Source organism: Solenopsis invicta, chromosome 10 (genome assembly GCF_016802725.1).
Source record: "Solenopsis invicta isolate M01_SB chromosome 10, UNIL_Sinv_3.0, whole genome shotgun sequence".
Lineage (NCBI taxonomy): Eukaryota > Metazoa > Arthropoda > Insecta > Hymenoptera > Formicidae > Solenopsis > Solenopsis invicta.
The window spans coordinates 9,201,946-9,227,926 of record NC_052673.1 but is presented as its reverse complement, the minus strand read 5'-3'; the positions used below and the strand labels follow the sequence as shown (position 1 = coordinate 9,227,926).

Below are 25,981 nucleotides of genomic sequence, written 5' to 3'. Positions count from 1 at the left end.
GCAAAGAGGCCAGCCGATCGTCCTTGTATCTTCGACGTCAAAGCAACTCAGCTCTGCCCGCGAACGGAATATCGTGATCGCGTTGCGAGAGCGATATTGAATTCTTCCTGGAACGCGACCCGAGAAGTGGTACGTGCCCGAGAATTGCAATCGGTATAATTTCGATGAGTTCAAATTCTTTAAATATCATTGCCAGGGGGAAGAAGACACCTCGTCGTTTCCAATGAGCGTGCCAACGAGCGTTGAGAGGGGATTGCTTTCGCCACTTCTGCAAAAGGGTCCGCGGAGAGTTCAAACTTACACCGAAATTACGCCGATTCAAAATCCCGCGGATGTATTCTCGTGGATCACAGCGGTAAGACTAAAGGGCCGACAGTCGAGAATAAAAAAGATAGACCGAATCGTCTACGCGAAAACGAGCGACGCAATTTATTGTAGTTGTCACGAAGTGCAACGCGAACCTCGCTGCTTTCATCCCGCTCTCCCTTTTAACTGGACAACGTGTCTCTATCTTCCTCTTCCGTTTCCCATATATTTCCTCCATTTTCTTCTTTCTTTTTTCTCTCTCTCTTTTTTAAATTTTGTCGCGTTTTATCTCCTCGTCCTCGTTCTACCACAAGCACGAAACATCGCTTGGTCGATTAGCTTACGAGTCAACGTACAAATATAATTAGAAAAATATAATTGGTAGAAGAATATAGAGATAGAGTTAGAATCAATCGTTATTATGTCTTTTTTTCTTCTTTTTTTTCATCTTTTTTTATCGATTACGCCTCGATATAATATCCCTACTCTCCGTTCCGCACCTTTTTCCCGTCCATTTCTCGCGCAACGTTCACCCTCAGGAGTTTTACTTTCCGCAAGTAACTTTTGAACGTACGTTCCTCCGAGAGAAAAAAACTCATTCTCCTCGCGAAGGCAAAACTCTCGGGCCGGCTCTCCCCCACGCGACGAAAAACACATTCAAGTGGTGCTGCATTTAAAAAATGTAGAGATTCTCATCGTTTTTTATCGTCCAAGCGCTCCTTCTCGTTCACGCGTAGCATATTCCTCTGTGTAACTGCTCGCCTCGTGCGCATCGTCGCGAAGCACAATTTTCCCTCGTTTCCTTTCTTTTTTTCTCTTTCCCTTTTTTTCTTTTTTTTTTTAAGAAACGAGAATCGTGTACCCCTGTCACGTCTCTTTCAAAAGTCACGCGAGTACATATAAAGAATCGTTCAGTCTTACAGGATGGATGAGAAGATGTGCAAGGTGGTGCGACTCCCAAGAGGTGTGACCTTCCTCACGGCGATTTGCTCAAATTCTTTCTTTTTCTTTTCTCTCTCTCTCTCTCTCTTGCCTTGCTCCGCCCAAAGCGACATTTCTTCTTTATATCAGTAGTAACTTCCGCAGATATATCACCTCGTTTGAATATCCGATGGATATTTTTGGATATGCAAAATTATACAATATAAGAAAAGTAACGTCTTCTCGCGACGTAGCTCTCGCGAGGTGAATCTATTTTCTTCGAGGAAGCGTACCGTTTCTTCGAGACTTGGTCAATAACCCCCCCCCCCCCTTCGCCCATCCCGTCGATTTATTTTCATCCGATGATATAATAGCGAAGAGCGCAGCGACGCAAAAGAGATACTAATGCCGCGGGGAGAGTATGAGTGGTGCGTGTGAAAATGTGCATGCGAAATGTTCTTTACACAATGTCCCTGCGAAGGTAATAGTTACGCTAACGGCGATTTCTTTATACAAACGCTCATAAAGTGTGATCGTGTTGAATGTTGTGCGCGAATAGCATAATCGATACGTGTACGTGTACGCGTCCTTCCTTCGCTGTGTTGTGTGCTGCTTACGTTATTAATCCTTCCCACCTTCGCCCACCCTCTGTTTTCGTGTGTGCGTAAAATACGTGTGCGTTGTCGCGAGTCCTCGATCTAAATGTCGGAGAGAAAAATGTCCGATTACTCCCTTCCTCTGTGTTCTCCTTCTTCACAAATCTTCCCCTTGCCCAAAGTCAGCGAAATTTCAGTCCTGCCTTTGACCGCCCACCCCTCGCCCCTCGCACGGCGCCCCTAGTAGCAGGATTCCTGTCTGCGTTTGCCTAACGTCGGAATGTCCGGCCGATCGAACGCAACGGCCGGTCTCCTCCAGAAACTCGCGGTACGCAATCAAATCGGAAACCGAGTCGCGAGCGCTGAATAATGTATAGGTAATAGCAACAACTTCGCGGCTTGGTATACGCGCCGCACACTGCATGTCTGTCTATATACACGTTGCAGAACGCACACATGACGTTCCCTCAAAATCCGTCATATGCAAAAAGAAGAGGAGAAAGAAGGCTCTTCCTCAAGATCGAGGATGAAAGCGAACGTTTCTGCACACGGAGTTTCGAACGGATGATGCTCAATTTGTGCCTTCGAATGCATCGACAAAGAAAATATATACCTAGCACTGAGAGACTAGCATACGTCTTTTTTTTTTTACAATCTCCCCCGAGATATGCCGTTAAAATCTTAAATGAAATCGTCGGTGAACAGACTGTCCACCTCCGGGTGTTCTAGTGTTCAACAATCTTCCGTTCCGCAAAACGAAGACGCTCGCTGTTGTGCGACACGGTGACGCGCGATGTATGCAGTAGAAAAATAAATTTTCTCAAACGTTTAATAATGATGACACTACAAGGTGTTTCTTAACACGTGCCATTATTGCAGGGTCAATTTTGTTTTTTTTTCCCTATTCTCGTGTTATCATAATTGTCCTTCTAACAATGTATACTTTCGATTATTCTCCCGTACGAACCGTTGTAAAGCGATTTTCTAACATGTATGTGTGCAGGTATGTGTCCGTATCACATTTAATAAAATATTTATATCTCATCAGATATACGTTATTTATCGAATAAAAAAGGATAAAAACGGTTCGTACGGTAATATTTCATCCTCGCGTTTGGATTTCGGAAATCCCTGAAATATTTGACGAAGCATTAAGAAGCAGCCCGCGTATCGGTAAAAGACCAACGTTCAACGAGACAAAAATACGAGACCCTTATTTCTCTCCGTTGGTCCTTCGGAGACCACTTTTGGCGAGGGACTCACGACCGAACGAGAGGGGTATGCGGGGAACGGTACGTATCCGCGATACTTCCGCCACGCTTCGAATCCAGAGGGCCCATTCTCTCTCTCTCTCTCTCTCTCTCTCTCTCTCTCTCTCTCTCATATCCGCGTGCGCGAAGGGTTATAATAATAGGTGCGTCGAAATAATCGCTACGCTACGACTCACTATTGCTAATCTACACGCGTGACTGCGGTCGACCCTGAGGTGGACCCCGCCTATAATACCTATCGACAAGAAGAGAAAAACCGAATAGCTACCTTAAAGTCCTTACTTAATAAAGAGATCCCTACGAACGGGTGCTCCCTGGCGCGGAGCACTCGACTACGTGGCTTACTACCAGCGCTTTTTTTTTTTTTTCTTTACAACACGACTGGCCTAAATCCTACGAAGGTATACGCGGCGATCGTAACGTCGCCGGAGGAAAACAGTTATCGATTCGATCGCGTTATTACGAGATAACAGACCGCGTTCTCGGCACGCCTTTTAGCGCTAAACGCACTCGGCCGTTCGATTCTTCCTGCGTAAAAGATGCACTTTTAGATTTACCGACGGATCCCAAGTTCGCGAACTTGTTAATTTTGTTCATTATCATTTACTCACTTATTCGCTTGTTAATTTCCGTTAAACGTTTTACTAACTAAGCTTGAGAAAACGAGAGTTCGCCGAGAAGTTTCGTGGCTTGAGACTCGCCTGCGAATATTTCACTTTTTGATAGTTCGGAAAAAAAATCTCCCTTTTGAGATCCGTGTCGTAATATTGCATTTACAAATTCTCATCTCACAGTTAAAGCGTCTCTGCCTCGTTCGTCTGAATTTTGAACGCGAAGTTTTACAGTAGCGAAACAAATGAAAGGCTTAGAAGCCGCATTCAGCGCTAAAACACGGCGAAGAAAATGCGGAGCGCCGCATTTTCTCGAGTGACATTTAGATCCCGATTGCAAGTTGCATGTAGGCTTCTCGACGAATCGCGAAGTCTTGCACGAGTCTACATCCCCTCCCCCTCCCCCCAACCCCAAACTAGAGCGAAATAATATTGGATTGTGCTCCAGCGGAGATAACTTCGCACTTTCCGTAACTACAGGAATTGCATTATTATTTAACATCAGCATTAATTCGTTCCAATTTGGATACCGGCGAGGTGCAACTTGTTTTGATATCGATTAGAGTCGCGTCGGCGTCCCGTTCTCTTTCTCCGTGTAAGACAAAGTTATCTCTAACGGGTGCGCGGTTTGATGTTTATTGTGCGTGGTCGAGATTAAAAAACGAGAAACGACGAATATATATGCGTGGCTCGAACAACGTCCAAAATAACTATATTTGTAAAATGGCGGATCACGCAACATTAACTCGATTAATCAGCACTCGCGTTATGGCGTTAATCCGTAGAGCTCTCACATTCTCCCGGTAAAAAAATATCTTGTGTGCAGAAAAATATTCTAGTCGGGGGAACGGTCAACGAATTTTTACAAGGGCCGGCTCCTACAATCGCGCCGCGATAATCGTCGCTTAATAAGGGGCAATAAACATTTCAGCAACAAATGGCGCGTTTTCCGTGTTACTCGTGACAGCCCGCGGCAACGCGTTGCATCACATCGCGGTTTCAATAATACACTCTTCCATTGAACAGCGCGGCTATCAGCGTATCGATAAGATATATCGAAATATGTTCGCCTTCGATTCACACGGCGATTACTACACGGAGCAACTCGTAACGGCGCGTGGCGTCGGCGATAACTCGCAACAAATGGGCATCGCCGTTTGTCTAACGTGCAAACATTACGACGGATTAAAAAACAGTCTCTCAAAAGTTTCGATGTCGATAAATAATACGACGCTACGGAGGCAATCACCTGTAGCCAACGTCAGCGCGAGGAAGGAATATATTTCGAGAAATATATTTCTAGAAGAATCTCTTCCATGGTTTTCCGTTGCCGAGTTTTGTGCTTGGGCCGTGCATGACTGAAACTTTCAACTCATCGCGAAATATCGTATCGGGATTTATGACTTTCTGCAAAAAGGGACCTCTCTCGCGCTGCATCGCGAGAGATTTAACTCTATTACGCTCTCTCTCTCTCTCTCTCTCTCTCTCTCTCTCTCTCTCATTCTTTCGTGTATGTTAATATAACAGAGAGCACGAATTATTGCATGCGAGCGTTACTCTTCTTCCAATGACTGTAAAATTTCGGAAAATGAAAAAAAAACTCGATTGACGCATGTTCTGATGAACGCGATTTCGCGCTAGCAGCTGGGCACATTGCACGTACACGCATAATTTGGTAATTGCGTAAGGTAAATACGCGTAAAATTGCGGATATTATTTCGCGAAGCCTCGTGAATGAACCATTCACGGTCCACATTAGATTAGGGGGTTAGTTAGTTGGAGAGGCTACGTATTACGTATAGTCGCATGTTACACATTAATTGCAATATTACGGATTTTGGGGATTTGCGGAAATTGAAGACAACATATGCACGCTATCGAACGCCCAATATAAACACGCGGAATATGCTTTGCGCCGATTGCTGGTATCGATCTATTGACATTACTGCGATAAAGCGGCGCGGCACATCTAGCATAATGAACGGCGGAATTCTGGTAAAATGAGATAACCGTAAAATTATTTATTAAAAAAATAGTTCAACGGCTGACGTTTGGAGAAGCGAGATATTGCATAACAAACCCATTAATAAAAATCTCTTATCTGCGAATTTTAGTAAAAGACCATTGTCTCAAGAAGAGATTAATGCATTACGCTGAATGGACAATGTGCGAGCAAAACGCTTTACTCTCAGCAATGTTTAAGCTCATAAAGGTATTATCTCTCATGTACGTACAATGCGATGCTGCTTTTGAAAATATTTTAGGTATAAATCAGATAAAAGGTTTTTCCCGGAAATCGAATCAAATCAAATCTTCATTCGAGACTGTTTTAGTTATCGCGTTACGTGAATTAAAAATCGAAATCGGCATCGGTTCCCTCTTTTATGAAAATTATGTAATTCATATCCGTTACGGTTTTAAATGTGTGACAATTGATATTCATCAGTTGTTAATGATAATTTAGTTTGTCCGTTTCGCGAAAGCAACAGCGGATTATTGTTACGATGCAAAGTAGTAATGCGCAGTGCTTTTTGACGCGCGCAACAAAATAGAGCGGATTATTCTTTAATTATTCACCGGCCGTGTGATCGTTACAGTTAATCGTTCATACTCGAAACGCTTCGATTCGAGCGTAACGCGAAATGTAAAGTTAATATATTTGCCACAAATCGAATAAAACGATATCATCAGGATTTTGCGGAAAACGCGGTGTCTCCTTCTCCCTTTCGACGTTCATGCGAAACCCGATTGACGGAATGTCGCTCGATTGCGTAACAAACACAGGTCACAATTAAAGCCACACTATAGTCACGAGGACTAATTCAATAAGTGGGGCGTATAGAAAGGGGCGGGCGAGGGGTGGGGAAGGTAATTCTAACGCGGTTAGAAGGGGATGGGGGTGGGGGGTTCGGATTGATATTGTTACGGGGTATTGGTGTTCAGTTACAGTTTATCGTTATTCTTCCGTATGTTCTCGCTCGCGGAGGGTTAGTTAGCAAAGCACTATACATTAACACCCTGGCAAGCGCGCTGCGATATACTTTTAAATAGGTAGCGGAGTAAGATACTTGCGTAGATAAAATGGGGAATTAGCACAACGTACAAATGACGGTCCTGTGGTATGCGATGGTAACGTCTCACATATACACGGTACATATTTACATGAAGCCTTCGCCGATAAGAGTCTCTAAAGTCCGATTAGTCGTTTCTACGTGATGTTATAATCGAACGATCGAGCGGACGATCGAGGTGCATCGATCGGGCGTTCGACCGGGATCAAAGGACATCAAGATCGATAACTAACGGCGATCGCGTACATATGCATTATAGTAATATTATTATGCGTCATAATAGTAACTGTCGTAATAATAATGTAGCGATGAATAATGTAGTAGCGATCGTGCTAATGATCATAATTGTACAAATAGTCGTAACGGTCGTACGTGATAACCGTTCGCAGTAGATTAACTTCACTTTCTTCTTAGGCTGTTAACAATGTCTCTTTGTAGACTTCATTCATGCTACTCGTCGTCGCACACTTCTGTGGATTCTAAAAATTACTTGTAGTCGTTCCTATGAGAAAATGTGTCGTTCCATAATTTTCGGCATATCCTAATAACGGATTTTTCCTCTCAGTTTCGAAACAAAAGTATCGTTCAAAATGATTTTCACGTATTTTTCTTTTTTTTTTTCTTTCTTTTGCCTGATTATCAGCTCTGCCAAGTGCCAGATTGATTACCGTGAATGTCTTTCGAGAACAACCGATGACAGAAGAGGCCACTGAAAAGTAGCACAATCAAACGCTTACAAAGTTATCAGAACACGTGCGACTTCCCACACATCGTCCCATACGAATCTGCGAATGCGATAACTCGAATGTTTCACACGGTGAAAATCCCTCCCCTCCCCGCAACATGAGCAAAACGCAGTTAATCAATAATTAAAAATTACGTACAAACATGTTATATAACATATTCGATAAATTGTTAATATCATATAGTTCGATAATTAGTCACATAGTGCGTTTTCTAAAATAGCTATACGTATATGTTCGTTAAATATGCGCGTACATTGTTAACCATTAATCGATACATTGGCTTCCTAATGTATGTATATACCTATAAATATGATAAACACTACCGTGACAAAATAATACTCTAAAAATCTTTCTTTCCCTCTCTTCCCTTTTCCCTTTCCTTTCTCCTTATTTTCGCTGCGCGTGCACCCCTTTAAAGTCGCATCTCTTTTAACGATCCAACTCTCGGTACCTGGAGAATTACATTCTCAGGAATTCAGTTCGTTTGAGCGAGCGAGATATCCTCTATCAATCTGCTTAAGATCCGTCTCCACGCCACTGGATTCAATGAACATCGAATAAATATTCAACACCGAAGATTAATAAAGCCGTGCCACCGCATCGCGTAGAGACGGAGCTCAAGATCGATATCGATATTGTAGGCCGGATCCAGATCATGCCTGGTCGAGCAACGAGAAAACTGAACGATAAATCAAGTAGCTCGGCTGTAGCGTCTCTATGAATCACGAAATACTAGTTCTATAAGGGAATTGATCGTGACGAAAATTTGTGCACACTTCGTTAGTGAAAAAAAATCGACCGAAATAATTACAAAAAATCTCGTCGGAATGCGATTCGACTTGTAGAGTGTTAAATTCGTGTTGGGATCACTTTTTTTTCCACTTTTGACTTTCTCTGGTAAAATGGAAGATTCATTCTTGTTAGAGAGATACGTTCCGCGAATTTTCTCAGATTCGAGCGAAACGATTCTTTCTTGAGCACTTGGAGTAGAAATCCTATGAGTTTATCGCGCGTATAAGATTGTTTATTAAGTACGGGACGTGAAAGAGAATATCACGAGCAAGCAAAACCTCGATCTAAATTTTATCAACAATTCGATGTGAGATTTATCTTTTTGTCTTACACATTCGTACGCGATACGTTAATTTATTATCTTTGCTGAATGTGCACTGTAATCGGCAGAATAGATCTCGGTACACGAAAATCTCGATACTGTTGTATTATTACCGCGTTAATACTTAGAAACAAGATTGTCCGTAAATTAATCACTGTTTTATCTATCAAAACGCTTCCCCAATCGAAAACAGAATCACACGTGCTCGAGGCTTTCCCCCTAGATAACAATAAAAAAACATCCATTCTTGCGTCAACGATCGATATCGCATCCTCTATAAAAAATTCTTACGCGTTGTTCCAATGCTCCAAACAATCGTACAGTCTGGTCTCTACGTCGTTAAAAATATAACTAATCCCTAATTCTAACAAATCTACATATGATTATCGAAATGGAATTAGTCGATAATAATGTTCGTGCTTCAACAACGTAATTGTAATGATTGTAAACCTCCGTTTGTTCAACTTTAAAACACCTATAACAATCAGACTTGTTGAATGAATTCCCTCGCGCGTCAGTTCCGGTTCGATTCGATCGTTCGGTTGAAAAATTTCGGGTTGAAAAAGTCGATACAAGTTTTCTGATTGAATATTCGCTGTTTCTCGCTGCGATCACGGCTGCAAAGATTTTTCAGCCTTTCGAGACTACAAAGCATTTGTGTCCGAAAACAAGTTTCTCTCTCGTGGAATTGAATTCTACAAAGGTTCTTATGTATAGAAAAGTACAGCGAGAGCACCATTTCGGAAAGTAACATTAAAGATTATTAACTTTTCGATATGTGAACTTATTTTCTCCTTTCTGCCTTCAATTTGTTAAATAATAACGATTTAATAAGGGAGAACGTTTTCACATGTGTAGTAATGAAAGATATGCCTTTAGTCAATGTTGAGTGGTAAAAAAGTGCCTCGAAAGAATTAATTCGTATAAAAGTCGCGCGTGTTGTTGTGAAAAACTTGATCGTCTCTTGCTTCTTCTCTGTCCTGTATAGCTTCCGTTTTTCTTTTCTCTTTCTGTCTGTCGATCAGCTCGGAGGGAACGTTTTATTCTTTCGCATTGGTACAACAATACGCGTAATACGCATCTTATTAAATTCTCATCTTTCTCTCGACAGTCGCTATATTCTATATGGCGGATCTACGTTATCGGTTTGCCTTGCAAAAATAAAATTTCCAAAGACCAACTCTGATATTCTCGTTCAACGATCGTCGGTATATGTCAACTCAGCGCTCGTTCATCGATCGTTCACCGATCAAGCCAGCGATACTTCGCGCTTCCTCATTTTCTATTCTTTTTTTTTCTTCCTTTTATTTCATACAAAAGGGTATGTCATAACGGTACCTTTAAAACAAACTTCGGTCCCGTTGCCATAATTTTCGAGAAAGAATCGGGCGTCCCGTCCGAAACCTGTTCGAGTTTCTCTATCTCCCTCTCTTTCAGATTTTTTTTTTTTTTTTTTTTTCATTTCGTGTGAAACGAATTGCGGATGCCAAGCTGCGAATGATGCCTTTTGCGTGGTCAATGTGGTTCCGCTCTTCTTTTGTTCATGCGTTTTTTTCTTTCTTTTTTTTTTTTTTTATTCCTCTCGCATCGGCGGGCATCGAAATTGAACGGTGTGCCAAGAAGAAGCGGAAGCGGTGGACGAATCGGTCGATAACCGAATACGCGTTATAAAGTACATACGTTAGGATGGTAGAAAAAAGATTTTCGCGGGATAAAAAGTTCCTTTGATGGTTCGCAAAGGTTACGTTTCACCCGTGGCTTTGATGTTCCCTAGAGTAATTGACATGTGAAGATACTTATAGTTTATACCTCTTTTCCGCTCTGTGAAAACGACTCAACTCCCTCCTCCCATTCTTTTCTCACTCAAATTCGTTTTCTCGCGACTCGATGCGCTCCATCCAGCGATAGACATTGACATTCTGAAAAGCGTTGATGAAGAATCATCAATACGTTCTGAATATTTTTACAAGAAGGAATGTAATATTTTATTTGATCCTCAAAATCTTCGCTTTCTCTTCTAATATCTTTAACATGACGGAAAAATCATGCAAAGTGTTTGAAAAATTGCATATTTCTTCTGTGCCTTGGATAGAATACTAAGATTATCTTTTAGTAAAATATAAGAAACGCTTTCACCATTGGAAGGCAACAAGCTTTCGGGAGTTATAGAATTTCCACCAGCAAAACGTCGTCTCTTTCAAATTCGCGTTGTCGATTACTTCGCGTAAAGAGGAGAGTGGATAGAACGAAGGGACGTTAGTTTTAGAGCAAAAATTTACACATTTGCTGATATATCTAATGATATCCTGTTTGTGATATTTCAAGTATTACGTCACATTTAGATTACTACGTATAACAAGCGATAACATTAGAAAAGTAATTTTTTTTTCTTCCCTCTTCCGTTTCTTGTAATAGAAGTGACTTGAATCCTCCGTATACCATTTCTATCAACTCTCCCGTGTCTCATCGCACAAATAAACGCTTTGAAAAAGACTACGATTGCAGTGTGTATGCCTATGTGCACGTGTTAAAGAAAATCTTTCAATATTCCTCCCTAATTCTGTACGCTGTTTTTCTTCTTTTTTTTTTTTAATTATTGTACTACCAGAACAGCCAAGAGAGGTGTGCTTACTCCAGAGGGGAAGCTGACCTAGAAATTTACTGATTTTTTTTTTTTATACTATTGTACAGTTACAGTATCTATTTAAAAACTTCTTAGTTCTCTTTCAATATTCGTAAAAATTTATAATAGACAAGACTTTCGGTCTAAAAAAATATTGTGACAGAAATGGCTGGACACATGCCCATGGCATCTGGCTCTGAGAGTACAAGAATTGAGACACGCGGGGTGTCGAGTGCCGCGGATTTTTCTTTTGCGCAAATCTCCAGCCGTTATTGTTGCATTTTATCGTGCGCGCGATCCGAAAGTTGGCTCGTTCGTCCGTTTGTTCGATCTGGTTCCGCGTTTCTCGTTCGCCGGAAGAGCGTTACGAGCTGATGATTACCGTAATCCGGGATCGTTGGCGAGAGAAAAGCCCAAGTGCCGCGTACGTACGTAGCCCGTCCCTTATAGACGAGAGAGAAGAGTCGCGAGATCACGCGGAAACGTGTTACTCGATAATTCGCGGACATACAATTACGTCGATAACGAGCTAAATGTGTTATCGTCTAAACGAAAAGAGAAACATCCAAGCCCTCTCTCCTCCGAATCTCAGCTTAATTATTCTCCTCCCTCAATCTCCCCGTGCCTCATTGTCCCCTTTCACTTTCCTTTCGTATCTCTCGTCTGTACGTTCTCCCATCGCCTCGTCGTTATCAACGGCGCGTTATCAACGCGAGTGTCACCGTGACGTCGCACGGCTAAATAGTCGTTAATTAATAACCTACAAGTAGTACTGTTCCCAGATTTATTTATTCATCGCGCCTCCCTCTCACACTCACGCACACACAATTTTTTGTGTTCTTTGTTAATTTCAAAATTTAAAAAAATACATATATACTCTCAACCAGACACGCGCATTGCGACGGGCGCGGTCTAACTATTTACTTTTCTTATTTCTCTTGCTTTCTTTTTTTTTTGTTCAACTTGTCAAATAACGTTTCCTCCGCTCCCTGCTTCCCTTTCCCCTGTCTTTCTCTCCCTGTTTGCTCGTGCTAACTTCCTTAATAAAATCCTACCACAATCTAAGTAATAATAATAATAGTTAATTTAAATATATATGCATGTATACGTCATATATATTTTTAATGTAATGTATCATGCGTATATTATGTGTCTGTACTATGCTCGATTAGCGAATATAGAGATATGAATAGGATTTATATGGAATATAATGATGCGTAATGTTAGGTTGGGCAATAATTTATCGATAATAATGACAATAATAATAATTATAATAGGAAAAATAATATTAGAGTAATAATAATAATAATGGTAATGGTAATAATAAATAATAATAATAATAATCGATTAATATAATAATTTGCGATTGCAATAGTAAAATCGCATCGCGGAGATTAATAATTGGCGACTAGAGTTGTTGGCCGCGATGCTTGCGCAAAGACAATGATAAAAAATGTCGGCGATTATAAATAATATACTCAAAATTCGATAAACCGCAATAACGAACAGAGGCAAAGACATATAAATTCCACAAGGACAATAATAAATGGCGAATGGTGTCGTAATGATCCGATATAATAAATGACGAACGCGCGCGTGTTTGGCAACAGATTCGATGGCGGGGATAATAATTGTCGTATGCCAATAGTAATGAATGATAATAATAATGTGACTGACATTACGACGACGAGCACGAAAATGTAGGAAAAAGAGCCTTATTAAATCCCTTTTCTAATAGTAATATAATAATAGCAATAATAATAGAATAATAATAGTAATAATAATAATATAATAATAATAGTAATAATAGTGATAATAGTAGCAATTATCCCTGTGCTCCGCGCACGTGTCCTTCCTCGAGTGTACGTGTGTGTCATGCGCGTGTCTCCATGTCGTACGTATATATTTATATATATACGTGCGTGTACGTGTTACCTTATCGGCTAATAGTGTTAATTATTACATACGCTGAGTGTTTAACTTGCTTTACACGCGATGCAAAGTAGCAAAGGTTATCGAGAGGCCATGACTAGACATTCAATCGTATAAGTTTCTTGTCATACGACTTACAATAGTAATAACAAGATGGCGGGCGGCACCGGAAAAATGGCCGACGAATAAAACACACTCGACTTAATTAATATATCCATACACGTAATATACATATAAGTTCTGCTCTCCCGTCTCTCCTGCCTTCCAACATCTACCTCCCTGTCCCTCTTCCTCCTTCGTCCTTTTCGCTTATAATGCGTTACTCTATCTTACTTTCAGTATTTAATCCCTTCAAGTCGTTTCAAGAGGAGACGCTCGGCGCTCCTTCTCCCTCCTTCTCTCGCTCGAAGGTAAAAATTAAAAGAGAGTGAACGATTCACGATTACATGACAGACATTCTGGAATACCGGAGGCTTCTTATCTATACACCACATAGCAAAACCTTACTACCTCGCCCATGCATGTACACCCTCTCTTCTCTCTTATTTTCGTTCGCTACAGTTAAACCTTAAAAACACGCGAGAGCTAAGTCTAGAAAAACGTATCTTAAATTACAACACATACCGTACCACGTGCTGTGCCCAATCAACGGCTGTCAGCTGATCGATTACAGCTCGATCGTTCTCAACTCCACACCCGTCTCCCGTCCACCTTCCTTCCTTTCCCCGCAAAAAAAGTGGCGATTCGTTGGGGAAAGGAAACGTACAATACGTTTCGCGGGCCGCGCGCCCCTTCTGATAAGCTCCTCTTAATGGAATGTATTAATTAATCGCACAAGTGGTCCACGCGAGATTTGCGTTACGACGCCCTTACGATTATACGATACTTTCCGATTACATCCTCTTCGTCGTCGGGCAGTACGCCCTAAAGTTCGTCGAAATTCAAGTGTTCCTTTTCGCTTTCGTCGTCGAGGGTCGAAACGAGGGCTGGAAATTGATTCTGCAGCCGCAATCGTGTTATTTTACCATTTCATTATGGAACACGCAACTCTGGAGACACCGCGAAGCGTGACAAATTGGAATGTGTTTATGAAAGACTCGATATAGGTATAATACACTATTATTCGACACGAATAATTTTGTCTCTCGTGGTAGTCCGACGGGAACTAAAGGAGCAGCAACCTCTCGATTCCAAATCGCCTCGTATTACGAAACGGTAAAATTAAATTGTGAATGAGTACGTTTTACAAGTACGCAAAGAACGAAGGGCTCGGCGATCGTCGTGTAGATTATACACGAAGAATCTTACATATAAAACTAACTCGGGGTGAGGCGCGAAGAGACTCGAATGGCGTGTCGGTAGATCGGCAGCGATTCTCCAAGGAGAAAAAAGACGTGAGGAGATATATTCTCTGATGAAAACGCGGAACGCCGGTCGCATCGTTTCACCTTCACGCTTCAACACACGGACGATCCATTAAAAACTTTTCCCAAGGTAGGTAAGCAGCAAGGGCGGTTCAACGATTAACGATAACTGGCCATTCAACATCGAGTAACGTCTTAAGATCTACTTAAATTCCAGGGGAGAACGACGCGACCGGCTCGATAATTTGTTCGTCGGTCAGGCTATAATAATAAAGAACCTTTCGCCATCTTTGTACTTCGAACGTACGCATCAACTTCCCCCTTTTTTTTCCTCTTCCTCATCGCACTCCTTTTCTTCATACCCGTAACACGCATTACGGAGTAATTCACGTCATTTTCCGCGCTTGCATACTTCGCTACTCCGTCCATTTCCAGACCGCCATTTTGATTGCAAAACCAAGATTTAAATTGATTTTATAGGGGACGGTCCGGCGGCAGGCAGGCTCCTTTTTATTCGACGATTTTCTTTCATCGGGGGAAAATGTTGAGAAACGAATTTTTCAAGGATACGTTCGCCACGATCTTTCTCTTCGACTCGTGCTTTCCAGAATTGCATGGTCCAGAGCAATGGGATCGCGCCGAGAGACTCGAGCACCGAACACGTGACCGAGTTTCTCGAGCTGAATTTATCGATAGTCTTAACGGTCTCGTGAATTTCCTCTCGGATTTCTCGAAGAAATTCGAAACTTCGTTATTAATACCGTACGATCATTCTCGATTCGTGGACCTCCTTGTAATCCGTACCGTCGTCGATTGGCGCACGTCGCGCGCGGATACGTATACACCACGTTTAATCATGCTAGTGATATATGCGTACGATAATAATTAATTCGCGTATATCGCTTACGGACTAGGAAATTCGCGATCGCGCGCGTCACCCGGGGCCCACTCGGTCGCAATCTCGATCGACTCCGGTCAGCGATCCGGCGGCCTCGCTAAATTAGAATAACTTAGCCGTGCAGAGGACGAAAGAGTACGATCGACCGGAGCCGGTCGATTCGGTGCCACCACCGAGCCGACGTTGTGACACGCCGATCCTTTACGGGATTCGTTTACAGCATCGTAATATCCATCGTGTGGTGTCAGAGAGACTGCAGCTCGGCAGCAAGTACAATATATAACTAGGCATGCAACAATACTTGGAGTGGTATTTTTCTCGAGTTAAAAATAGCGATCAATCATTCAATCTCTCTTTCTCTCCCCCTCTCGTACCGTTTCTCCCCAAAGTGTTTTTCTTTCTTTCTCTCTCTCTCTCTCTCTCTCTCTCTCTCACTCTTTCTCTCTCGTTATCTCACTTTCACAGTTGCTCTTTTTTGTTTACTCATTAAGTAACATTACTTGGGCCCGGGAAGAATGTAATTTTTCTTCTTCTTTTTCTCTCTCTCTCTCTCTCTCTCTCACTCTCTCGCTCTCTTCCTTTCTCGCAAAAGTTACACAGAGTCGCCGCGCGCCGCTGTCTTTGCTTTTGTGTCTCAAGTGTGTGGCGTCGTGTATATAGTTAAAAAAAATCCCCCCTCCTTTCGAAATGCACGGGTATCATTTTTTTGTTTGTTTGTCGTTAAGCTCTCGATCTCGTCTCTTCTCCTCTTCTCACACACGGGGTGGGGGGGAGGGAAAGTTTCCTCTGATCCTCGACCGAGATCAAATTACTCGCAACACGGATGCATCCGCGATTTCACGCTGCCGCAAAAATTGCGGCGAGCGATTTAGGACGAGTTATCCCTCCTCGAGGTTTCCGACTGAAAGGGAACAGGTGTTCTGCATGCATTTCGTCGGCGGCGCTCGGCGCGATCGGCACACAATTAACGCGCGTTGCGAACGTACAAAAATATATTATGTGACATCTATATAATCCGCTATAGATTTCTAAAAACTCGTCTCTCTTTTTTTTCTCATTATTATTAATTCACCGGCGATCACGACGACGCGCCGAGTGCCGCCGAGGGGCCCTGCATCCGTTCGCGAAAATTCCGTGTCGTTCGGTCGCGAGACCTCGCGTTTCGCGTTTCATCTCGCGTTCTTCTCCATTCTTGTTTCTTTATCGTCCGTTACGAGAGATCGTCGCGCGGAAGGAAAACTGTTGGAAAAAGCGGGGACACTCGATACTTGCGGATAGGATCAAGAATTGACCAAGTTCTTTATCTCACGTTACAATTTTGCACTCAAGTTATCAAGAAGAATATGTGTGCCGGAAAACAGGTTAAAATAAAATTCAATAACTCGAGAGATGACCCGAGCAATTGACTCGGTCATTCCTTGACGTGACTGTATCGATCGACAAGGTGTTCGTTACAGACAGTGTCCTCAAGATGCTTATTCCTTTTTTACTCGTCAACATCACTTCTGCTTAGCACTTGGGTAGAATTGTCTTTCTTAATGATTTTTAAATAAAAAAAATATTAGAAAAAAAGAACAACAGGCAATTACTTTCTTCGAGGCCAATTCACAGAAATGACTGTAAAATATTAATAATTGTTTACAAACAATTAACACAAATTAAGAAATAGTACATAAAATAGTCTAAATAACCAATTTGAATAAAAAAGATAAAATTTTTATTGTACTTTGACAGTTTCTTACCTCGCGTAATAATTTCAAATTGCTAAGGGAAATCTCAGCGGTTACATCACGTAACGAGGACACCGTGTGTTGGTGGACAACAAACAACTAGCTACGCTAAGAGATCTGTAGAGACTATACTGCATCATCTATAATCAAACAGGAACATAGTGCTGTGTAACGCACACGTTATAGTGGAATGTACTGATCACCATCGGCGAGGAAGCTTCGTTGAGGGTAGGTTCTCTCGTCGATTATACCTGCGTTAAAGCGCATATAATACGTCTACAAGAAATAAATAAATAAATAATCGTAAATAAAAATTTAGATAAAAAGATATCGACGGACCGGTTCGAAAAATGTCAGTTCGAATTTATACCATTTTGATGAAAAAAAAAAGAGTAAATTAAATCATGAAATTATTACAATAATGGATATTTAAATTTGCATTATTTCGATCATTGTATCTATGCTTCAAAAATATTATTCCATCTTTATTATTCATATAACGAATAACAAAGACTGAATTTCACATTACGATACGAAGAATGTTTAATTTAGGTGAATATGAACAGTTATTTTAACAAGAAATGGAAATGGTAAAAGTGCAAATTTCACATCGATAATTACACTTCTACTTAACAGTGGACTTTTCTTAAGAGTTGCATTTCCATTCGATGCTTCAAAATGGACTTTCCTCAAAAGGGGAATATTGATTTTCCGAACCGGGCCGCCGGTTGTCGGGGAATAGCAGGCAAGAGACGTAGAAAATAAAAATAAAACCAATGCTCATTCGTAATGTGAACTGAAAATATTATTAAAAAGCATTTTACAACAAAAAATAACTAAAAAACAAACAAAAATACGATTTACAATTAAATTAAGAACAATCGGTTGTATCATCTAAAAATAATAATACAATAATATTATAATAATATTAATAATAATAACATAACAAACCAGTACAAAAAGAGGAAGAAAAGTGGCTGATAGTGAGAAGAAAAGTGACAGTGTCGAAACGGTATTTCGTTCTCATCTCGCGCGCATCGCGGAGCGTCTCATATTCTCTGGTGATAACGCGAGCAATGCGAGCGCGCACGCCTATATAAAACACACGCAGGCACAGTAGTAACATATACACACATACACACACGCATGTACGTACATCTCGTGGGTTCTTACTTTGGGAGTAATGCGTAGGAATGGAATTCAATCTTTTGTCTTGTGTGCGCGCGCCTCACCGCCGATTACTGACAATGAGAGCGGCGAAGTGGTAGTGATGGCTAGCTGGCAAGGTGGTGCGTAGACTCTCCTCGATTTTCGCGTCAAACGCGTTAATACGATATAATAACGACATAATAACTAATTAATAAGAATAATAATGTAATAATAATAATAGTAACTAAATATCAATAACTAATTAATAATAGTAATAATAATGATAATGACAGTAATGTTAGTTAGGGATCAACACATGCCTATGCGATAGAAATACTAATGGACAGATACCTTGTGATGCCGTCTCAATGGTGCAATGCTTCCTTTCGTGCACCGCTTTCCCTTCTCAAATTAATATCTTCCCCCCCCCCTTTCTAGAGAAAAAGATTTCAAATTTTTACGAGTGTTCCGATTCGCCTCGTTCCCTCGGCATTCCGTCTTTGTCAAGTTATTAAAAAAAAAAGAAAAAAAATTACGTTAAAGGCGCGGAAGCGCGATCGATTAATGTTGAAACAGCTTGACGGTTTGCTCGAGCCGAAGAATGCGAGAATGGCTTAATCGAGAGAGTAAAACAGAAACATCGAAACAAAATCGCGATGTGACGATGAAAAATGAGTACGATCCAAATAATTCTCGATGATCCCTGTATTCGTTTTCTCCCTGGACACCCTGTTAATTTCTCTTATCCTTGTTCGCCCTTGCAGTCGGTCTTCATGACGAGGACATTCCAATTGGAGAATGTCCAGAATTTGCGGTGAAAAGTAATAACAGCGAATCCTCCGTTCGAGACGACAAACGATAGGTGCGCGCATAACTGATCCGCGACGTGGTTCTGAACGTTTGTGCGACTCGAAGAAAGATCGGAAATGTACACGGAATGTCTACGGAATTATCTCGAACGAACAAGGACAGAATTCATCGGCGATCACTTGGTTCAGTAGTCTTGAATTGCGCAAAAATTAAAGAATTCACGATTCAACAGCTGTTTTAGTGCCTACCTCTGTCAAACATCGCACGTGATGCAAAACATTCGTCGTACATCATAATTCGCGTGTCTTTACCTAAATACTCACTAATTTACAAATGTCGGTTATGAGATTCGCAACGTTAACATTATCGAAACTTACGCTTTTTGATCACAATGTATCTTCCTGTCTCTTTTTTTTACAAAAGCCATTTTACATTTGTAAACAGGGACTACAACAGGTACAAAACGCTTAGATCACACTCCGTGTTTCTCGAGCACTATAAATTCGCAGTGATTGATTGAAGGAATAAAAAAAAATCTTCAGATCAAAGTCCTTAATCGAATGCTACGAATCTTCAGTCCGACTTCATAAATGTTAGTTTGTTGCTGAGCCTAAACGTGTAATCAGATTCGGACTACCAAATCAAGCGATCACGAAACATAGCGATGACTACGAATTATCCCAGGATCCGTTATTGCAATCGATGGTGAAACTGTTCGGAGACGTGGAAATGTCGAATTTTTTAATTATCGCTTATCCAATCGAATTGCGAAAAGTTAATTTGTTGACAGATCATTATTACCACCTACAATCTTAGTTCACTATTCCATTTAAAAATCTGTCACTGAGTTGAAACAATAATCCGATACTCGATCGATTCAATTAAAAAAAAAAATTTCAATAATTATTCTACGTAAAACTTGTAATATTCTGTAAATATAATAATTTTTTTCCCGCGAATCCATATGACTGTATGTGTAAACGCGAGAATTTCAAAATGTTAGATCAACCCAAGGACTTTCCAAAATCGCTAGTGTTCGTACGAACGAAACGATAATCGATAGCCGAAAATCCTGACATAATTCACGAATCGTCATAGTAATTAGGACCATTAAGGTATGCCAGCTAGCCTTTTTCTCTTTACTATACGGGGGCGTTGGATGACGTCACGTATCGACAATCGAAAGTCGCAACACGTAATAGTAATAGAATAATAATAATAATAATATAATAATATTAATAAAAAATATAATAATAGCAAACATGCACGGAGTCGCGCGGCGGAGACTTGCGAGGACTTCCGCGATTGGCGATCCATCCAACAAAATATATTATTAATACTATAAGTTTTTTTCGAGTGAAAGACTGCCGGAGCGCAAACCTAAAACGGCTGCGCGGCAGTCGGGTGGGAATCGGAGGACGGTGGTAGTGATTCTCGTCAATGGTGGTGTGGATAGACGGTGGTTTCATTTCAAAATCAAAGAATGTAAGCAGCAGCAACGCATTCTCTTTTTTTTTTATAAGCGCAGCGACACAAATGAAAAAGAGAGAAGGACAAAAGATGCATTAGGCTGTGACAACGTAACTATCGAGAGAACGAGATACAGAGCAAAAAGGAAAGTCTTACACGATTGCTAAAACGGCTAATAGCTACTATATGCTCTACGATACTAACTACGCTAATAAGAAAGAAAAAGGAAGAGGGTTTTTTTTCGCCGTAAAATGGGAAGTCGGAGAAGACAATTCGTCTTCCGCTTTCATGTCGTTGATGAGGATAGTGGTTATATTAAAATGATTGCGTCATTTTGCTATGAGAGTCGAGAATGAGCCACAATGAATCTAACATCGATATACGCAATCAAAGCTTCTTCTTTGTGCATGGATCAAACGCCAAGCATCCTATTTCTTTTCTTGAGATTCAGTTCTTGTAATACTACACCATTCTCTATGAATTTCTCTTGCGATTTCTGTATGTGTGTGTGTCTCCGTGAGTTAAACAATTTTTAGCTGTACCAAAATTATCTGCGTTATCTACGAATAAATTCAAGATCTCGTATTTAAGCGTTAACGTTACTTGATGTAATCCTTGCCCGCGAATACTTTAACTATCATGACATATATATGTAAACGTAATAACGATACCGTCGATAAACACTCTGTGCATACTCGCCAATAAAAGTTAATTAAATTTACCACGTAAACTGAGCGAACAAAAGTAATATTAATCGTATGATCAAAAAGTTAACGTGAGTCGATACATTTTTGCGACAAAATATAATGAAAACGAGTGTACAGGTTTGCATGAGGTGCGAAAACTAATCAAGTAAAATTCAATCAATAAGAAACGAAAAAAATTAACGCTTGCAATGACCGTTCAGTGAAACGCCGTCATAGTTACGAAATGCACCTCAGAATCAATTTCCGTAGGAATTGTCGATAATCATTACAAAACGAAGGGGAAAAGCGAATGAGATGGGACTCGAAGGGCTAATTCGGCAACGAGAATATCGATTCGCAACATATAAGATGTTCCGTCATACGGATCAGACATAGAATCCGCGGGACGATTCTTGCGTCTCACGGATGATATTGGGTCAATTGATTAACAGAGTCGTAAATGTGCTCATGATTCAACGATCTTCGGCGAGTCTGCTACCCAAATATGTCGACATATTATATTATATACTGTATCGAAATATAATGACGAAATTACTAATTAATTTCTCCAACTATTTCCACAAATAGTATTAATAATACATGGATCAATCTGACGTCTTACGCGGTAAGATCGAACAATTGTCCATAGAGAGCATATGAACAATTTGGGAAACAAAGTCGTTGAACGAAGACCGCAGATAAGGTGAAGCTTACCGGAGTAACAAGACCCTACAATACTCGCGGCAATCAGTCTCGTGTCCCGTGGGACAAGATCAAACCTGTTGAAGGCGGTTTGCGCAATATCATTGGATTTCGCGTGGATCTCAAAACGAATCTTTCACGAGATATACAACGAAACGGATGTTCGCGCGACAAACGGACGTTCCTCGCGAACCTAGCACGGCATTTGGAGGGAGACATCTCGAAGCGCGATGACCGCAGGTGACCCAAGCGCGACGGTCGCGGTCGACCACCGTCGAAGAGAGTAACGAAAATGTGGTAAACGCGCGTGAATTCGGGCACGCGTAACGACCCGAACTGCATGTGTTAGTTAAGTGTGGACCATGTCGTCGTAACGAGTGGAAACGCGCTTTCCGATGTAATCGTCGGACGAGGTCTCAGAGAGAAGACCAAGGTTAGTAATGGGAAATAGGAACGAGGAGATGGGAGAATGGTAACGGGTGTGAAAGGAAGAGGAGCAGAGGGTGGAAGGCGAGGGGGGGGAAGTGACTAGCGGCGGCGAGCTCTACAACTAAACAACAACAACAGTATTTTCAGTATTATAACAACATTAACAAGTAAGTTATCGCGTACGCGCACGCACATATACGGCGCGTACGCACGAAGAAAGGAGCGCGCGCGAATTTGTCGGGGCAGGGTTGATTTACGTCCTCTCTCTCTTTCTCTCCCTCTCTCACTCTCTTTCCTTCTGTCTCTCTTTCTCTTGTTTGCGGGTTTTTGACAGCCCAGCGTCGCGAGGGCTGTACGTACAAAGCGTCGCGCGTTTCTTCTCTTTCTTTCCGCTCGTCCATGCGGGACGAAGAGGGGCAGCAGCTCGCGGAAACGCAAGAATATCGGGGGAAGCACGCGCGTGCTTTCTCGCATACCGTCGATGATGTCCGTCGTTCGGCAGAGTCCACAAGAGGAGCGCCTCGGGAAAGTTCCGGCGAGGTGACTACTCCCAATTTCTTGCCGCGTGAACGACACTCGCTCGGGAGTCGGTCCCTTGAGAGTCGTGTATAGAGCAATAAATGGTGCGCTTCTTTTCTCATGGTCGACTTGAAACGTCTCGTAGGTGAGGCGAGCAAAGAAGAAGATGAAGATGAAGATGATGATGATGATGATGACGATGATTGGTAGATGATGGCAGAGGTGGTGAGTTGAGCGCGCGAGCGTTGGCGGTGAAGCGGACGTAGAAGACAGGCGGATGTAGGTGAGAGGAAAGATCGATGATGAGATCGCGGTGGCCACGCGACCGTCCAATGACGAAAAGTGGCGATAATGATGATGGCGATGACACGATGAAAAACGTTGACACTGGCGCACGACGATCATCGTCGTCGTCGTGACGCGTCACTGCTCTACATGCCGATCGGCGGCACCTGTACGTAGCGGTATATGTACAGTCGATAATCCTTACTGGCCAACACGACCGAGCCGTCGTCCATCAGAGCCACGTCGAAACATTGCGCGTGCTTCACCTTACTCTCAAGGGCCGAGACCAACTGGCCATCCTGCGTGAAGATGGTCAGATTGAAATTGTTATGATTGTCCGCTATTAATATTTCGCCGTGCGTATTGATGCCCACGCCGATCGGATAGTTGGTGATACCTTCACCGCCGATCTGCCGTAAGTAAGCGCCCTCGTAGTTAAAAACTTTGACACAATGGGCGCGATTGTCGCTGATGAAGATCTCTTGTTTATCGTTCACCACCACGCCGTTCGGGAATTCGAGATGCTTGGAACAGCCGAACTTTTGTAGAACGTTGCCCGTTTGGTCGAAAATGATGACGCGCATCACTTTGCATTCTACGACGACGATCCGTCCCTTCGAGTCGACGGTGACGCCGCGCGGATGCTGGAGGATATTCGCGCCGAACTTGCGTACAAATTGACCGTACTGATTGTAAATCTGTATCTGATGAGTCGGCGAGCGTTCCGTAACGATAATGTCACCGGACGTCTTCACGACGGCGACGCGATTCGGATAGAGCAATTGGCCGTCGCGTTTGCCGCACTCGCCAAATTGAAACTTGAACCTGCCCTCCTTATCGAAGATCTGGATACGATGATTGTTCGTGTCGGCAACGATAATGTCGTTCTGCGCGTTCACCGCGACGCCTGACGGCTCGGTGAACTGACCCTCCATCACGCCGAATTCGCCGAACTTACAATGGTAGATCATCTTCTGCCGTTTGATCTGCGACTTGGGCGGGAATATCGCGGTGGCGGACATTAATTTCGAGGTCAAATCAAGGACGGAATCGCCTGGTGCGGCGTTCGTCGCTACGGCTACCGATGGCATCGCGAAATGGTCGTTCGTCGTCACGACCGGGTAAGAGTCACTACCGCCGTTGCTCCATTTCTCATACGGATTAGCATTCATGCCGTTCAGATTCACGTCGCTGATCGTCGTGGAGAACGGACCTAGACTATTGGCCGAACTGAAACGTTTTGAGATCACGCTGCTGACGGTGTCGATTGAGGAAGGTGATGACGACGAGCCGCAATTCATACTGGAGGAGATCAGGCCGTTACTGTAAGTCCGATCTAAGAGAAGACTACCCAGAGAACCGGCACCGCTTCCGGGTCCATTAGTGATGTTGCTGCTGCCGCCGCTACCAATGCCATTGCTCGACAGAGCGGTAGGTCGCGCGATAGGTGGCTGCTTGCCGATCGAACTGGCGTTGTTTTCGCTGTTGCTATTACTTCGAACGTAACCGAAGGTGTTCCTCACTCCCACTTGTATAGCCTGGTAATTGCTGACAAACTCAAGGTCCGCGGTTTGATTGGCTATGTCCGTGTTCGGCGTGTAACTGAGCAGTGACTGGAGCTTGGCCTCAAGGATCTTCTTGACCATAAGGAAATCGGTGATGGTGGTGACTTTGGTGACACGCTCGACGAAGTCGCAGGTCTGCATCATTTTGTCCGCCATCTCGTTGGCTCGTTGGGAGAGTACGTTCAAAGATATTTGCTTCGTCGAGAACACAGAGTCGAGTTCCTTCAGCAGTTCCTGCTTGCGCTCGTCCAACATCGATCGATAGAATTGGAAAGTGTCGTTGATCTCGTTCTGCGCCTTGTGATACTGCACCTGTAGTATCGCGACGTTATGGTCCGACGCTTTGACCGCCGCACGCGCGTCCGCCGCCTTCGCGCGGCACTCCTGGACAATCCGCGACAACGCCTCCAACTGTTGCGTGCCTACTTCCGAGACGTGAGCACAGTCATGCAGCGGCGCCACGTGGTCCGTCAGTGTACACTCCTTGCAAATCGGTACGTTGCAGCTTCGGCAAAAGTACTTGATTATCTCCTGCTTGTGCCGCAAACAGAAGTGTATCTTTTCGGCGTTGGTGCCGTTATTACTATTTCCGGTGCCGTTGATAACCAGACTGTTGCCACCTCCGCCGCCGCCGCTGCTGCCGTTACAAACGTTTTTAGACAGTTCCGTCGTCGCGGTGATGGTGCTATTACCGCCATTACCACCGCCGCCACCTCCACCACCGCCATTTCCACCGCCACCGCCGCCGCCGCCACCGCCGCCGCCACTGCCGACGGTTTCCAGCTTGGAGTCGGCCAAGTTCAATAATCGATGGCCTTCGAAGCAGAGCATGTATTGATGTGCCATCACGCAATTTGGACAGAGAAACTGATCACAATCGTAACAACGCGCTACAGCCAGTGGCTGCGCTCCAACCTCGGTGGAGCCGGACTTGCAACCGGTGCAACGGATGCGACTGGTGCCACCGGTGCTACCCAGCCGGCAGCGCGGGCACGGATCTTCGCCCGACTTTGGTGCGTCGAGGCACAAGTCGCAGCTGTCGACGTCGCAGATCGCCGAATCGCTAGCAGGCGGCGAGCTGCCGCTCACCGTTACTGGGGACAGCGAGACCGGGGACCCGAGGGAATTTGCGCGCGATTCCAATGAGGGTGTCGGCGAGGCCATCTTCAGTCAACCGGCATCC

At 42.9% G+C, this 25,981-nt stretch overlaps 1 protein-coding gene across 5 annotated transcripts in view; it reads right to left on the bottom strand.

The window, feature by feature from the left end:
- LOC105193170 (brain tumor protein) overlaps window positions 1–25,981 on the bottom strand; it is a 133,186-nt gene that overhangs the window by 6,391 nt on the left and 100,814 nt on the right. For all 5 annotated transcript variants that reach the window (XM_039454515.1, XM_026135490.2, XM_039454513.1 and 2 more), the window contains one exon: window positions 1–25,981. This exon is cut by the window's left edge and continues 6,391 nt beyond it. In XM_039454515.1, the coding sequence (XP_039310449.1) occupies window positions 23,380–25,962 (2,583 nt within the window). In that variant the 5' untranslated portion in view covers window positions 25,963–25,981 and the 3' untranslated portion in view covers window positions 1–23,379.